The sequence below is a fragment of the Meriones unguiculatus genome, chromosome 4 (assembly GCF_030254825.1).
Source record: "Meriones unguiculatus strain TT.TT164.6M chromosome 4, Bangor_MerUng_6.1, whole genome shotgun sequence".
In the NCBI taxonomy this organism is placed as follows: domain Eukaryota; kingdom Metazoa; phylum Chordata; class Mammalia; order Rodentia; family Muridae; genus Meriones; species Meriones unguiculatus.
Genome location: NC_083352.1, coordinates 37,145,809 through 37,159,164, shown reverse-complemented (window position 1 = coordinate 37,159,164; position 13,356 = coordinate 37,145,809). Strand labels below are relative to the sequence as shown.

General features: G+C 41.0%; 1 protein-coding gene across 1 annotated transcript in view; it reads right to left on the bottom strand.

Annotated features, from left to right (window-relative positions):
- Positions 1-13,356, bottom strand: part of Pdlim3 (PDZ and LIM domain 3) — a 32,816-nt gene extending 19,460 nt beyond the window's left edge. The window contains 2 exon segments of the mRNA XM_060381714.1: positions 684-835; positions 13,158-13,356. Coding sequence (XP_060237697.1) covers positions 684-835; positions 13,158-13,250 — 245 coding nt within the window. The 5' untranslated portion in view covers positions 13,251-13,356.

Here is a 13,356-nt window from a genome sequence, read left to right as displayed (position 1 = left end):
AGTATAACAGCAACATGACAATCTCATGCAAAAGGCCACTATTACCAATTGTTAGTTCATTATTTTCAGCTTCATATCAAGGCTCTCCTAAGAACTTGAGTTGGATTTCTACTTTAGGGGGTGGGGCTAGAAATATTTGCATATTTAACATATGCACGTCGTGTTCTTCACACCTCATAATGGTCTTTTGATATGACTCTGTACAAAACAGCAGAGAGTATAAAGGATATTAGCGACCCAATTTAACATGGTCACACCTGGGAAAATCAAGAGATTCTTTATAGAGCTTCTCTCAGTCTTATTCCATATCACAGGTATGGTCAGCTGCTCATTCTACTTTGTAGAAGTACAAAGTAGCAAGTGCCTGAGCTGCTATGAAGAAGTCATTTCTCTGCACCATTTTAGTTTTGACACTTCAGAAAAATGTTTTTTTTTTTTAATGGTTCATCCACAAATGCTAGATTGACTAATTTCAGTGAATACAAAAATAAAGTAGCTGATACATAAAAAAAAACCAAACAACAAAAAACCAAAAACAAAACTCCATCAAAATTGTAGGTCTATGACATTCTCAAGAGGCAGATGAGACCATTTAGAGCTCTGATTCAGGTTCTCCTGAAAAAAAAAAAAAAAAAAAAAAAAAAAAAACAGATCAAGTTTTGACCCAGTTAGTCAAGGTGCACCTGTCAATCTTGAGACTCAGCTGGTAGGCTGCTGCTTTAATCCTGTCCTGTGCATCAGCGTGGGTCATGGACTCCGTACCGAAGCCATCGATAGCCAGGATGACATCTCCAGGACACAGGTTGGCAGCTGCCGCCTTGCTTCCTGGAGTGATCTGAAAGAAATAAGACACCATTTAAGACCCAATATCCAGCAGGTTTTGTATGTTATCCTCGCAATATTTTCAATGTTTCGCTTGTTGTGAAATCTTAGATCTAATTTTAAAGGCCCTCTCAGTTGATCAGTTGTATTAGTGATATTTTATTATGTTAAATAATTTTCATACTAGCTACATCTTAAGTACCATTTTATCTCTCATCATCTTTTAAGTATTTTATATACCTACAGCCGTGAATATTTTCTTTGTTGAAAACCAATAATTTTTGTGTTAGCCACAAATTTCCTTTTTGAGATGGAGGTTTTCTACATTTTTGGCAACTTCGGTACTTGATGGAAATATCTCCCATGCTCATGGCTTGGCAGTATTAACATAGTAAAAATGGCCATCTTACCAAAAGCAATCTACAGATTCAATGCAATTCCCATCAAATTACCAACACAATTCTTTACAGACCTTAAAAGAAAAATTCTCAACTTCATATGGAATAACAAGAAACCCAGAATTACTAAAATAATCTTCTACAATAAAAGATCTTCTGGAGGTATCTACATCCCTGATCTTAAGCTGTACTATAGAGCAACAGTAATAAAAACTACATGGTACTGGCATAGAAACAGAATGGTGGATCAATGGAACCGAACAGAAGACCCAGAAATAAACCCAACACTTATGGACACTTTGTCAGATGTCAAAACCATACAATGGAAAAAAGACAGCATCTTCAACAAATGGTGCCGGTCTAACTGGATATCTATCTGACAGAGGACTAATATCCAGTATATATAAAGAACTAAAGAAGCTGTGAAAAGCAACAAACCAAGTAATCCAATTAAAAAATGGGGAACAGAGCTTAACAGAGAATTCTTGATAGAGGAATATTTAATGGCAGAGAAACACTTGAAGAAATGCTCAACCTCATTAGTCATCAGGAAAATGCAAATCAAAACGATCCTGAGATTTCACCTTACACCCATCAGAATGGCCAAGATCAAAAACTCAAGTGACAACACATGCTGGAGAGGTTGTGGAGAAAGGGGAACCTTCCTCCACTGCTGGTGGGAATGTAAACTTGTACAATGACTCTGGAGAGCAATCTGGCCCTTTCTCAAACAACTAGGAATAGCGCTTCCTCAAGATCCAGCCATACCACTCCTAGGCATATATCCAAAAGAGGCTCAAGTACACAATAAGGACATTTGCTCAATCATGTTTGTAGCAGCTTTATTTGTAATAGCCAGAAGCTGGAAACAACCCAGATGCCCCTGAACTGAGGAATGGATACAAAAATTGTGGTACATCTACACAGTGGAATATTAAGGAAATCATGAAATTTGCAGGTAAATGGTGGGAACTGGAAAGAATCATCCTGAGTGAGCTGTCCCAGAAGCAGAAAGACACACACAGTATATACTCACTCATATAGACATACAATATAGGATAAACCTACTAAAATTTGTACATCTAACGGAACTCATCAAGAGGGAGAATTCTAATTAAAATGCTCAATCCCCATCCCGAAAGGCAAAGAGGATGAACCTCCTTAAGGTTTTACATGCAGAGATATTTCTGTATGAAATACTCCTTACCTGGTGGCTCCTTCTTATCCTTTAGGATTAGGTGCAAATAATGCATGTTAGAAAAATCCCCCAAAGTTCCGAAGCATCCTATCCTTCCCTACTCCCCTGACCTCCTCATTTATCTTTATAGCTTGTTCATTTCCTTCATGAAGATTACTTTTGATTTTGTGTTTGTTTAGTTACTTGTGTATCTCTGTCTTCTCAACTAGAGTGCAAGCTTATCTGATGGAACGTGACTGACTCATGCTGACTTGACTGGTGAGTTTTCAGCATTAGCAAGGTCAAAAGGTGCATAAATTCAGAACTTCTCTTTGGGTTCTGTAGTTTGGTCTTTTACTTAGTCAGTGATTTTCAGTAGAACACCTGCTAATGATGTTAGGGGGTAGCAGCAGACGGAGCCCCAGGTCAAGTCATCAGACAGGGGAGGGGATGGAGAGAGAGAGAGAGAGAGAGAGAGAGAGAGAGAGAGAGAGAGAGAGAAAGAGAGAGAGAGAGCGAGAGTGCAGAGAGACACACCTAGAGAGATCTGATTGTGAAGTTCAGGGTAGATGAGTAAGTGTATGCCACTTGTAAACTATGGTGTTGGGTGTGTTAAACCCATCAAGATGTAGTGTGCATTTTCATCTTGCAGTAGTTTCAACTCTGGATGGTGTTATCAGGGTATAACCCCATCATTGGTCAAGGAGTATCTGAATTTCACAGTGTATTTCCCCATGTTTAGATTTAGTAAACGAAAAACTGAGGAATGAATGAAAGGGTCATTTAAATCAGGGCTTATGAGGAAAAAGCTGGTATACTCAAAAATTATGGATGTGTATGTTTTGTGTTTATGTGATCTTTCTCTTCCTTCCCCCCTCTCTCTGTGTGTACACACTCACAGGCACAATTGTATGCATCCTTATGTGTGCTCATACAGAGGAGGATGTTAGTTGTCCTACTTTATCATTTTCTTCCTTATTTACTTTGAGACAGGCTCTCTTATTGTACCTGTAACTCCCCATTTTCCTGCTAGGCTGCCTGGGTAGAAGCCTCTTGTTTCCACCACTCCACTGTGACTGGGTAACAGGTCCAGCCATGCCAGAAATATTATCTGGGGGCTGAACTCAGATCCTCATGTTATTGTAGGAAGTGCTCTTCCTACCGAGTCCCTTCCCCCCAGCTAGTTTACATTTATTATTGCAAACTTGCCATGGTTATGTTTGGAAACTGGCAATGTAAATCACAATTACCCATGAGTCTGACTTCAAACCTCTGATCGCTCCAGGAATAAACTCTGTTGTTCCTGATATGTTACTCTAGGATTAAGAGTCAATTTGCTGTTTTCCATTGGCTTATTCTGTTCCATTCTGAGTCCTTAGCAAGATTCAAGCTCATCTAAATAAATAAAATTGCAAAGATAGTAAGTTCTCATGTGCCCTAGGTCTCCAGTGCTATCATTAGGTTGCCTATTGTGCTTGGTTAGTTTCTGTGTCATGAAGATTTTCTAGTGGGAACAGCTAATAGAAGATTGGTGAGGAGAACTGGGATAATTACATCTTGGCCTTTGGAAGTTACTTCATATCTACTTTCATTTAGAAGTTCTCCTGAACCCAAGACTGTTAGAAAAGTTTCCATCCTCAATGGCCCTTGTACGGATAAAAATAACCCTAATCATTTAATATTCTTTCAATATAAAATGCCAAGGGCAGCGCTTTCTGTCTTTAAGCTTCTAAGGTCAGAATGGGCTAAAACATTAAATGAGGCTGAATGTGTCTGTTTGTAGAGGCCTTCTTAGGTTTAATGATACAGTTGAAAAGACTCAAGTTGTAGAACACTCAATCTGGATCTGGAAATAGTTAACTATTTTTTTTCTGTTTTAGCTTTGATTATGATGTATGGAAAATAGAGCTGTGTACATGTATGCACACACACACACACACACACACATATATATATCTGTACTTGTACTCAGTGCTGCTGGGTGGGTTAAATGTCTATACACATTTTAAACAGACATCAGAACTGAAAGGTTGAACAAGTAATAAATATTGGCTTTATATGTTGAGCAGACATCTAAATATCAAAACCAAATATTTTATATACTAAAAGGCACTAAAATTAATAGTAAATACTAACATTAAGAATTTTATCTTGGCCTGGAGAGATGGCTCAGAGGTTAAGAACACTGGCTGTTCTTCCTAAAGATCCTGAGTTCAATTCCCAGCAACCACAGGGTGGCTCATAACCATCTATAGTGAGATCTGGTGCCCTCTTCTGGCTCACATGCAGGCAGAATGCTATATAAATAAATAAATAAATAAATAAATAAATGAAAAAAAATAGCAACAACAACAACAAAAAAGAATTTTATCTTATCCTTATAAAAAATGCTACATCTTAAAAATTGGTTTCCTAGACCTATAAGATAGGATAAATACACTAAAACCTGTGCATCTAAAGAAGCTAAACAAGAAGGACGTCCCAGTGTAAGATGATCAACACTTACTTAGAAAGACAAATGGGATGGACATTGGAAGTAGGAGAAAACAAAAAACAGGACAGGAGCCTACCATAGAGGACCTCTGAAAGACTCTACCTAGCAGTGTATCAGAACAGATGCTGAGACTCATAACCAAATCTTGGGCAGAGTACAGGGAAGCATATGAAAGAAGGGGGAGTTAGTAAGACCTGGAGAGGACAGGAGCTCCACAAGGACCAAATGTGTCTGGGCATGGGTGCCTTTTTTGAGACTGATTCTCCAACCAAGGACCATGCATGTATATAACCTAGAATCCCTGCTCAGACGTAGCCCATGGCAGCTTAGCATCCAAGGGGGTTTTCCTAATAAGGGGAACAGGGACTGTCTCTGACATGAACTCAGTGGCAGGCTCTCTGCCCCGCCCCCCCGAGGGAGGAGCAGTCCTGCTAGGCCATAGAGGAGGACATTGCAGCCAGTCCTGATGAGACCTGATAAACTAGGGTCAAATGGAAGGGGAGGAGGACCTCTCCTATCAGTGGACTTAGAGAGGGGCAAGGAGGAGATGTGGGAGGAAGGGTAGGATTGGGAGGAAATGAGGGAGGTTGCTACAGCTGGGATACAAAGTAAATAAACTGTGATTAATATAAAAAATTAAAAAATTTAAAAAAAAGAAAAGCTGTCAAATTGGTTTCATTGTCTCAGTAATGCTCCATGATAGGCTGGGCAGAAAGGACTGCAACCCAGGGCTTCCTGCTGAGCTGAGAGCAGCTACAGGGCCACTTCGCCAGGCATTTCAGAAGCTGGCCTGGTTAGCTTTAGCTGTCATCTCGACACAGAGTAGAGTTGTCTGAAAGGACAGCCTCAACTGAGGAACCACTTAGATTAAATTGATCCGTGGGCATGTCTGTAGGGGATTGTCTTGACTGTTGATTGATGTTGAAAGACCCAGTTATTGTCAGCCATATCATCCCTAGGCAGGTGGTCATGAACTGAGTAGAAAAAAACTAGTACAAGCTATCCAGCTGGCACACAGCCCCCTCCATAGTTTCTGCTTTATGTCTTGGCTGTGAAATGAGTATAAATGCTGTGTGAAATAGGAAGAAGGCCTGTCGTGGGTTCCCTCTTGCTTCCTTCAGTGATAAATGTGATCTGGAATTAGAAGCTGAGACAAACCCCCTTGCCTCTATTGTGGCTTTCGGTCAGGGTGCTGTGTCACAGCAATAGAAATGAAACCAGAATGGATGTCAACTAGGGAATGTGGCTACTGATGGCGAGAACCCACTTCTGACTTTGTTTTCAACATGGTACTATTTTTAGCCCTCCACAGATGGATGGGTCAGGTAGAAAATGGATAGAGAGAGGAGACATATATTGCTTTTAATTGTTCCTAGTTTTCTAGTTCAGCAGGTCTGATTAATAGAATGACTAACGACTGAAATGACTACTAATTTGACTGTTTTTGTAAGTTAAACCATTTACTAAGGTGTAAGAATCCACTATCCATGATTAATTTATACTACTATGTTATTTTAATGTTCTACCATTATACTATTACATTGTATCTTTGTAGTGTGCCCATAGATTTTTATTACTATGCTTTCTCTAATTGAGAGAACAGAGAGGTGAAATGAAGCATAGGGTTTTAAAATGAATTCTTTCATATTTGTGTTCATTAAAGTTTTTATTAAAGATACCAGAGAGATAATTGGCCATAGGCCTGCTGTCAATCACTCTAGCATCATGATTTTAAACGTCTCAACTATAAGAATCACCTGAGGTCCTTGTTGGCCATAAAGACTTCATCCTGTACCAGATGTCTGGGGTCAAAACTCCGAGTCTCTAGGAAAGGACCTAGGAACTGTGTTATTTACAAATATCTTAGATGATTTGGGCTCTTCATGTCAACCACTGTTGTTCCCCCATTTCCTACCAAATGAACTTTGGAAGCCTTGACAGGCATATAAGTCCCTCCAAGAACTGGTACTCTGGGAGTTTCCAGAGTGACCATTCTCGTATCATTTACAGCAAAATGTCCTCATGACCCTGAGCATAGGTGTTTTTGAAGTGACCTGCATAATTTTAATATGTAGTTTAAGCTGAAAACAATTAATTTACTGTCATGATAATATTATTATGATTGAGGCCTATTATCTGGCTTAACTGTTACTGCTGTTTTAATATGAGAAAGTTGATGCTCAGATATTGTAAGCTACTCATGTGGGGTTATTTACTCAGTGAAAAATCCGAATTTTTTTCCTGTGGTTGTTTCACTCATTGGCACAGGCTCTTCCACTGCTCCATGCAGCCTCGCTGTGGGGACTCTCCCGACTACTGTGCCTCCTGCTGGCTCTTAAGCCATATGTTTCTTGGGGAATTTTGGACCAGTATGTCATTAGTTTATGCACATGCCTTCTTCCACTGATACATGAGCGTCTCAAAGGGAAGAGATCCATCTAAATTATAATTATTCTCGCTTGGTGCTTTTCACTTAACAGGGTATTTTGTTATCAACATTATGGACATATGAACCCTCTGTAGACACAGTCTTTGCTACCACAAATTACACAGGGTTTTGTTCATGTCAATCGTTCTACTGCCCTAGGGAAATCTTTTCCTGGGAAAAGATTGTGACCAACTACAAACATCCCATCGTAAGTTTTCAAATTTCAAATAAAGTTTAGATTGAGGAAATAGACCGTGTACATGTGTGTGTTTGTGAGTGTGTGAGGGTATGTATGTGAGTGTGTGTTTGTGAATTCGTGTGAATGTGTGCTTGTGGGTGCGTGTATGAGTGTGTGTGAGTGTGTTTGTGTGTGTGCGAGTGTGTTTGTGTGTGTGTGCGAGTGTGTTTGTGTGTGTGTGAGTGTGTGTGTACGTGTGTGAGTGTGTTTGTGAGTGCGTGTGTGAATGCGTGTGTGAGTACGTGTGTCTGCAAGCATTAACACACTCTGAGCTGGTATTCAGGTCCACACAGCATTCACAGCCACACTGATCCCGAAGCTCTCGGAGGAGGAGGGAGGGGGAAAAAGGGAGGAAAAGACATAGCAGCCCCAGATCTCCACTCACTTCACGATGTGTGAACAACTTGAGCTTCTGCTGCATTCCATGTTGGAATTACAAATGTCAACAACTTGTGACTTGTCTGGGATAGTATGCCCACTTCCTGATGGTCAGGAGATTTCCAGAGGAACCCTTAGGATCTTCTTTACAGAAAACAATCCAAACAACAACCACAAAACCCAAATAACAAAAAACTAAATAAACAACCAGAACCAACCTCCAAACCAAAAGACGCTCACGTAGCGATGTGAACCTCAAACATTATTCTGTGAAATACAGTGTCTGAAATATCCACTCTCTGTAAGTTCTTGGCTCTAGTGACTACCTCCATCAGCCAGGCCCTACTTCCTGAAAGCTCCTCAGCCTTTACCATTGCACCATGAGCTAAAGACTGCAGGCGATGCAGTGGGAGGCATTTCAGGTTTGAACTGTCATGTAACACACTCTCTTTTTTATTTTTAATTATTCTTTATTCACTTTGTATCTCCCCTCCTGATCCCCCACCTTCCCTCCCCCTTCTTCATGCATGCCCCTCCCCAACTCCACTGATAGGGGAGGTCCTCCTCTCCTTCTTTCTGATCTTAGTCTATCAGTTCTCATCAGGAGTGGCTGCATTGCCATCTTTTGTGGCCTGGTAAGGCTGCTCCCTTCTCAGGGGGAAGGCGATCAAAGAGCCGGCCAATCAGATTATGTCAGAGGCAGTCCCTCTTCCCATTACTATGTAACCAACTTGGACACTGAACTGTCATGTGCTACATCTTTGCAGGGGTTCTAGGTTATCTCCATGAATAGTCCTTGGTTGGAGTATGAGTCTCTGGGAAGTTCCATGTGTTCAAATTTTCTGGTTCTGTTGCTCTCCTTGTGGGGTTCCTGTCCTCTCCAGCTCTTACTATTTCCCACATCTTACATAAGATTCCATGCACTCTGCCCAACAGTTGGCCATAAGTCTCAGCGTCTGCTTTGATAGTCTGCAGGGCAGACGCTTTCGAGGTCCTCTGGTAACACTCTCTCTTAAACTAAGCTCCCTAAACCTACATTTTAACTTATGCAAAATGTAGTGCCTGTGTTGTTTAGAAAAATCTTGGGTCTGGTGGCTCATTTTCCTGCCTTTTGATGTGTGTGTGCATGTGTTTCTTCAAATTATACTAAAATTTATTCCACTGATTAGTGGGTTTCTGAATAATTATGCGGCAGAAACTGTTTGTCATAACTTTGTGAACCGTAGCTTCAGCAGATGGAGAGGGTTACCTGTGTCCTTGAAGTAGGAGAGCACTGGAGATAGTTCAGCAGCCTGGGACAGCGAGTTTGGTTATTATACTCCCTACAGTAAGAATGCACTTGGCAGTTTCTTCCCTTTGCTTGCATATATTATGCACACACACCCAATCCCAAATAGTGTACTTAACAGTCTTAGAATCCTCCAGAACCTCTTTCCTACCCCATGTCAGGATACAAGCATTCCTGTCTCTAAGGTGTGTGTCTTCTCACCCCCAGTAGCAATCAAATTTAGACAGTTTCTAAGTTGTCAACTATATTCCCACTAGATCTGCGCATGGCGAAGGCTGAACTGTGTTTTCTAGTATACTTTTAGAATTTCCTATTGACCAGCTTATGTCTGTGAGTGACCGGTTGTGCTTATAATGCAACCGAATGCATTGCAGGAAGGGCCGCGTGCAGCAAAAGAAATGATTATGTATTCTATTCTATCCATCAATATAGAGAAATACCTAAATCACACACCCCTTGGTAACCAACTCCCTCTTCTTCCAAATCCCATGAAAAAGGCCCAGAACAATGACCGGGGCCCTGAGCACTCTCATTCCCATGGCCCAGTGTCAGTTTTGATGGTGCCACCCTCTCCAGTCTGTACTCAGAATAAAGTTAGCTTGCTGCTTTTGCCAAGTCTGCATGAGCCGCTCTTTTCAATTCTTTGGATAAGAGGCCAAGAACCTAGCAGCCTTGGCCCAGACCATATTCACCAGGAGCCTCTTCCACAAAGTCTGGTTGGGGCTCCATTATCTCTGAAGGAACACTGATATGCTAATCTAAAGACATGCGACTTTTCTAGGCAATTGAAAACATGTTACATTAACAAAAAAATCCATTATACAGAATCTACTGAACATCTTAATGTAGAGCCAGGCAATACACTATAGAGGCCCACGGTTGCTCTCTTGATCATGTGGTTGACTCTAGCTGTGAGTCAACTGTCAGCATCAAGACAGAGTAGCACACTGCCACTGTCCAGCATCAAGACAGAGTAGCACACTGCCGGTTGCTGGCCCAGGCAGCGAACAATACTCTAAGTGTGGTCTCAATGATGCTGCGTCACTTTCATACCATTTTAAAGCGACAGTGTCATGAATTGAGGGCCCGCTATAGTCTGCATTTATACAGCACAGGGCAGGAAGGGTACTTACAGTCTAGCTCGTAGGAGGACAAAAACTAAGTTACGTGACTTGAGAACATACCTGTCATGTATGGAACTTCTTAGGACATTAAGTATGGCATTTCAGTTCTTTGTGTCCTTAAGAACTTAACCCAACGGACAGTTACCTTAATTGTGGAGTACATATTGTGAGAGCACAATCTACCTATTTATGGCAATAAATTTCTGTAAAAGGTGAGCATGTTAGTCATTGACATTATAGCTGTATTTATTTTGTAGCAATATTTTATAGCATATATGATGTACCGGATGCTGCTATGTACCAAACCGTTTCCAACATAAAGGCTTCTTGTTCTCAAGAGGCAAGTGACGGAGTGGGATATGCTAAAGCCTCTGTGGTGTAGACATGACAATAAGAGACGACAGGTGGAAAGCTATAGGTTTTCGTGGTTAGAGGAGGGCTTAGGGAGAAATTCTGAATAGGTTTTCACAGGCAGAGAGGCCCATGGGTTGGGGCTGGAGAAAAGGATTCTGGGAGAAAGTGATAGGTATCAAGAAGCACAGCCCTGCAAGGGAGCTGTGGGCATCGCTGTCCTTGTATGGAGTGAGAGGAGGAAAGGGAGAGACAGGGAAGAAAGGAAGTCAGAACAGATAGTAAAAAGCCCAGGCTGAAGAACGCGCCTTCTCTGCAAGATAGTGCTGTCACTGAAGGATGTTTAATGGGAAGGCTGAACGGCCCCTTGTACTTTTCAAAGATGTATGGTAAGGATATAAGGATATGCAGGGTGGACTGGAGACAGCAGGCAGCACACAGAATGTTAATCAGTCCTTTCTGGAGTATTTTTAAAATTACAAAAATAATTACAAATTACTACAGGGTGGACTGGAGACAGCAGGCAGCACACAGAATGTTAATCAGTCCTTTCTGGAGTATTTTTAAAATTACAAAAATAATTACAAATTACTACCTAGCAATAACAGTTGCTTTTGATTAATACCTCCTAGGTTTTTATCCAAATGATTTTGCATTTCTGTAAGTATTCTGAACACATTCTTAATAAGAATCCATGGAGGCATAAAAGCCCAAGTGAGAGGGCATGCACTATTGAACAAGAATCGCTGATATGCATGACTTTAGGAAAACTTGGGGCTGGACAGTTCAGTGTTATCTGTTCCCAAGAAGTTACAATAATTGAAAAGGTAAACTTTAAACAAATAATGTCTGGTTAATTACTGAATCAAGTGTCCACAGTTGTGATACACATTAGACATGAGTCAGAAAACCAAGGTAAAATGGCTCTTCATATAAAAATGTCATTACATCAAATACATTTATTGAAAGTCTTTGTAGTCCAAATGCAGATGTGAGATTACATTAAAATAAATGTTGCTTTTAGTCAACAATCCCAAGTTTCAAACATATGATTCATTAGACAGATATGTTACAGACCAGTAGTAAGATAATTCTTTCTATAAATATATTAAAGGGTCTTTATGACATAATTTATTCTTTAGGATTTAAGTTAATATGATTTATTCTTTGTTATAATTCAAGAGCTTCTGATAGTTGACATGAGCAAGCGAACCTTTTAAACTAAACATACTTCTTAGTAGAGACAGTGGAAACTGTTTTCATTGGTAAATCTATAAAAGGAATTGGTTGGCCCAGATTGTGGAAGCATTTTCTGCTTAATCTACTTAGAGCATTTCTGGGGGGCATGTTTTAATGTCTCATATAAAAACACATGTCAGATGTGTTTATATGTTTTTGAAAAATGTAAAACAAAGCTTGAAATGACCCATTGTTTGCACCCCTGCAATACACGCTTTGGGATTTTTAAAAAACACAGTGTCACAAATGATATCGACATACATGTATTTGCCCTATTCAAAAACCAGTGAATGATCAGATTATAAAGCATACATTTCATAAAATATAGTATGGGCAGTAAGAAAAGTACAGCATTTAGAAAATAAAATTGTAGTATCTGAAAGTTTGTGCCTGTATGTTTAAAATGGCTTGCAAGTAGTAACTGAAATGATTGCTTTCAAAACACTGAGAAACTATCAACTAGACCAATTATTCTGGAAATTTGTTGACAGAAAAGGAACCCTGGGTTTCATTTTCTCACGCCACCTCTTGTATTCTGCTTTACGTAACAGGCAATGAAGCAGTTTGGTTTTGCTACTGAAGTCTTATTTTCAGAGTTATTAGACTGGTTGTCTCTATCAGGTAAACTATTGCACGGGTTTTCTTTGTAGTTTGAATTATAGGTAAGGCTTCTTCAGCCAAGTTCCCAGTTTTGGAAAAATATTTATCTAAAATGCCTGGAAACGGGGGAATACACATTAGTAATATTTTCCCCGTCCGGGCTGATATGAGTGGTTCTAACTTGGTCAATCCAAGCTGTGCCCTGCGGAAGTTCTCATCCAGGCAAGAAAATTGCTCAGATGCAAGTTCAGCGCCAGCAAGTAACTGTGAGTCCTCAGCACCTCTTTCTTGCTCTCGGTGTCTGTCTGACATGAAAGGACACGGGGCGGGGAAAGGTGAAAGTACTCCCAGCTCTGGTGCCCTCCTCTCACCCGTCAGTGGACCTCTCTTGGAAATGTGGCTGGGGACCCAGAAAATGGGATGCAGAGTACGTGAGCTGACTTGGTTAATCTCAAAACTGCTCTGCATTCCACTCAGCTTGTAGCTGAAGTCCAGCTGAGAGCCAGAAGCTCGGGTCCTGCCAGTGCCTACCCTTCCTCCCTCCCCAGGCTTCTTGGTTACCTCTCACCTCCTGGACGCCAGGTGACCTGCAGCAAAAGACGAGAGAGGAAAACACCTACCCTGGTGATGACCAAAGGCTGGTTGAAGTCTATGCCCCCAGAGAGTCTGAAGCCCCAGGGCGCAGGGCCCGGGAGGACCACAGTCTGGGGCATGATGCTTTCCCGCGAGTGGGTCCAACAACGGGTGCTCTGCGCAGGGCGAGTCCCGGAACCGGACAACCCGCTTAACTCCTGGGGCTGCGACCTAGCTGGGATTGCG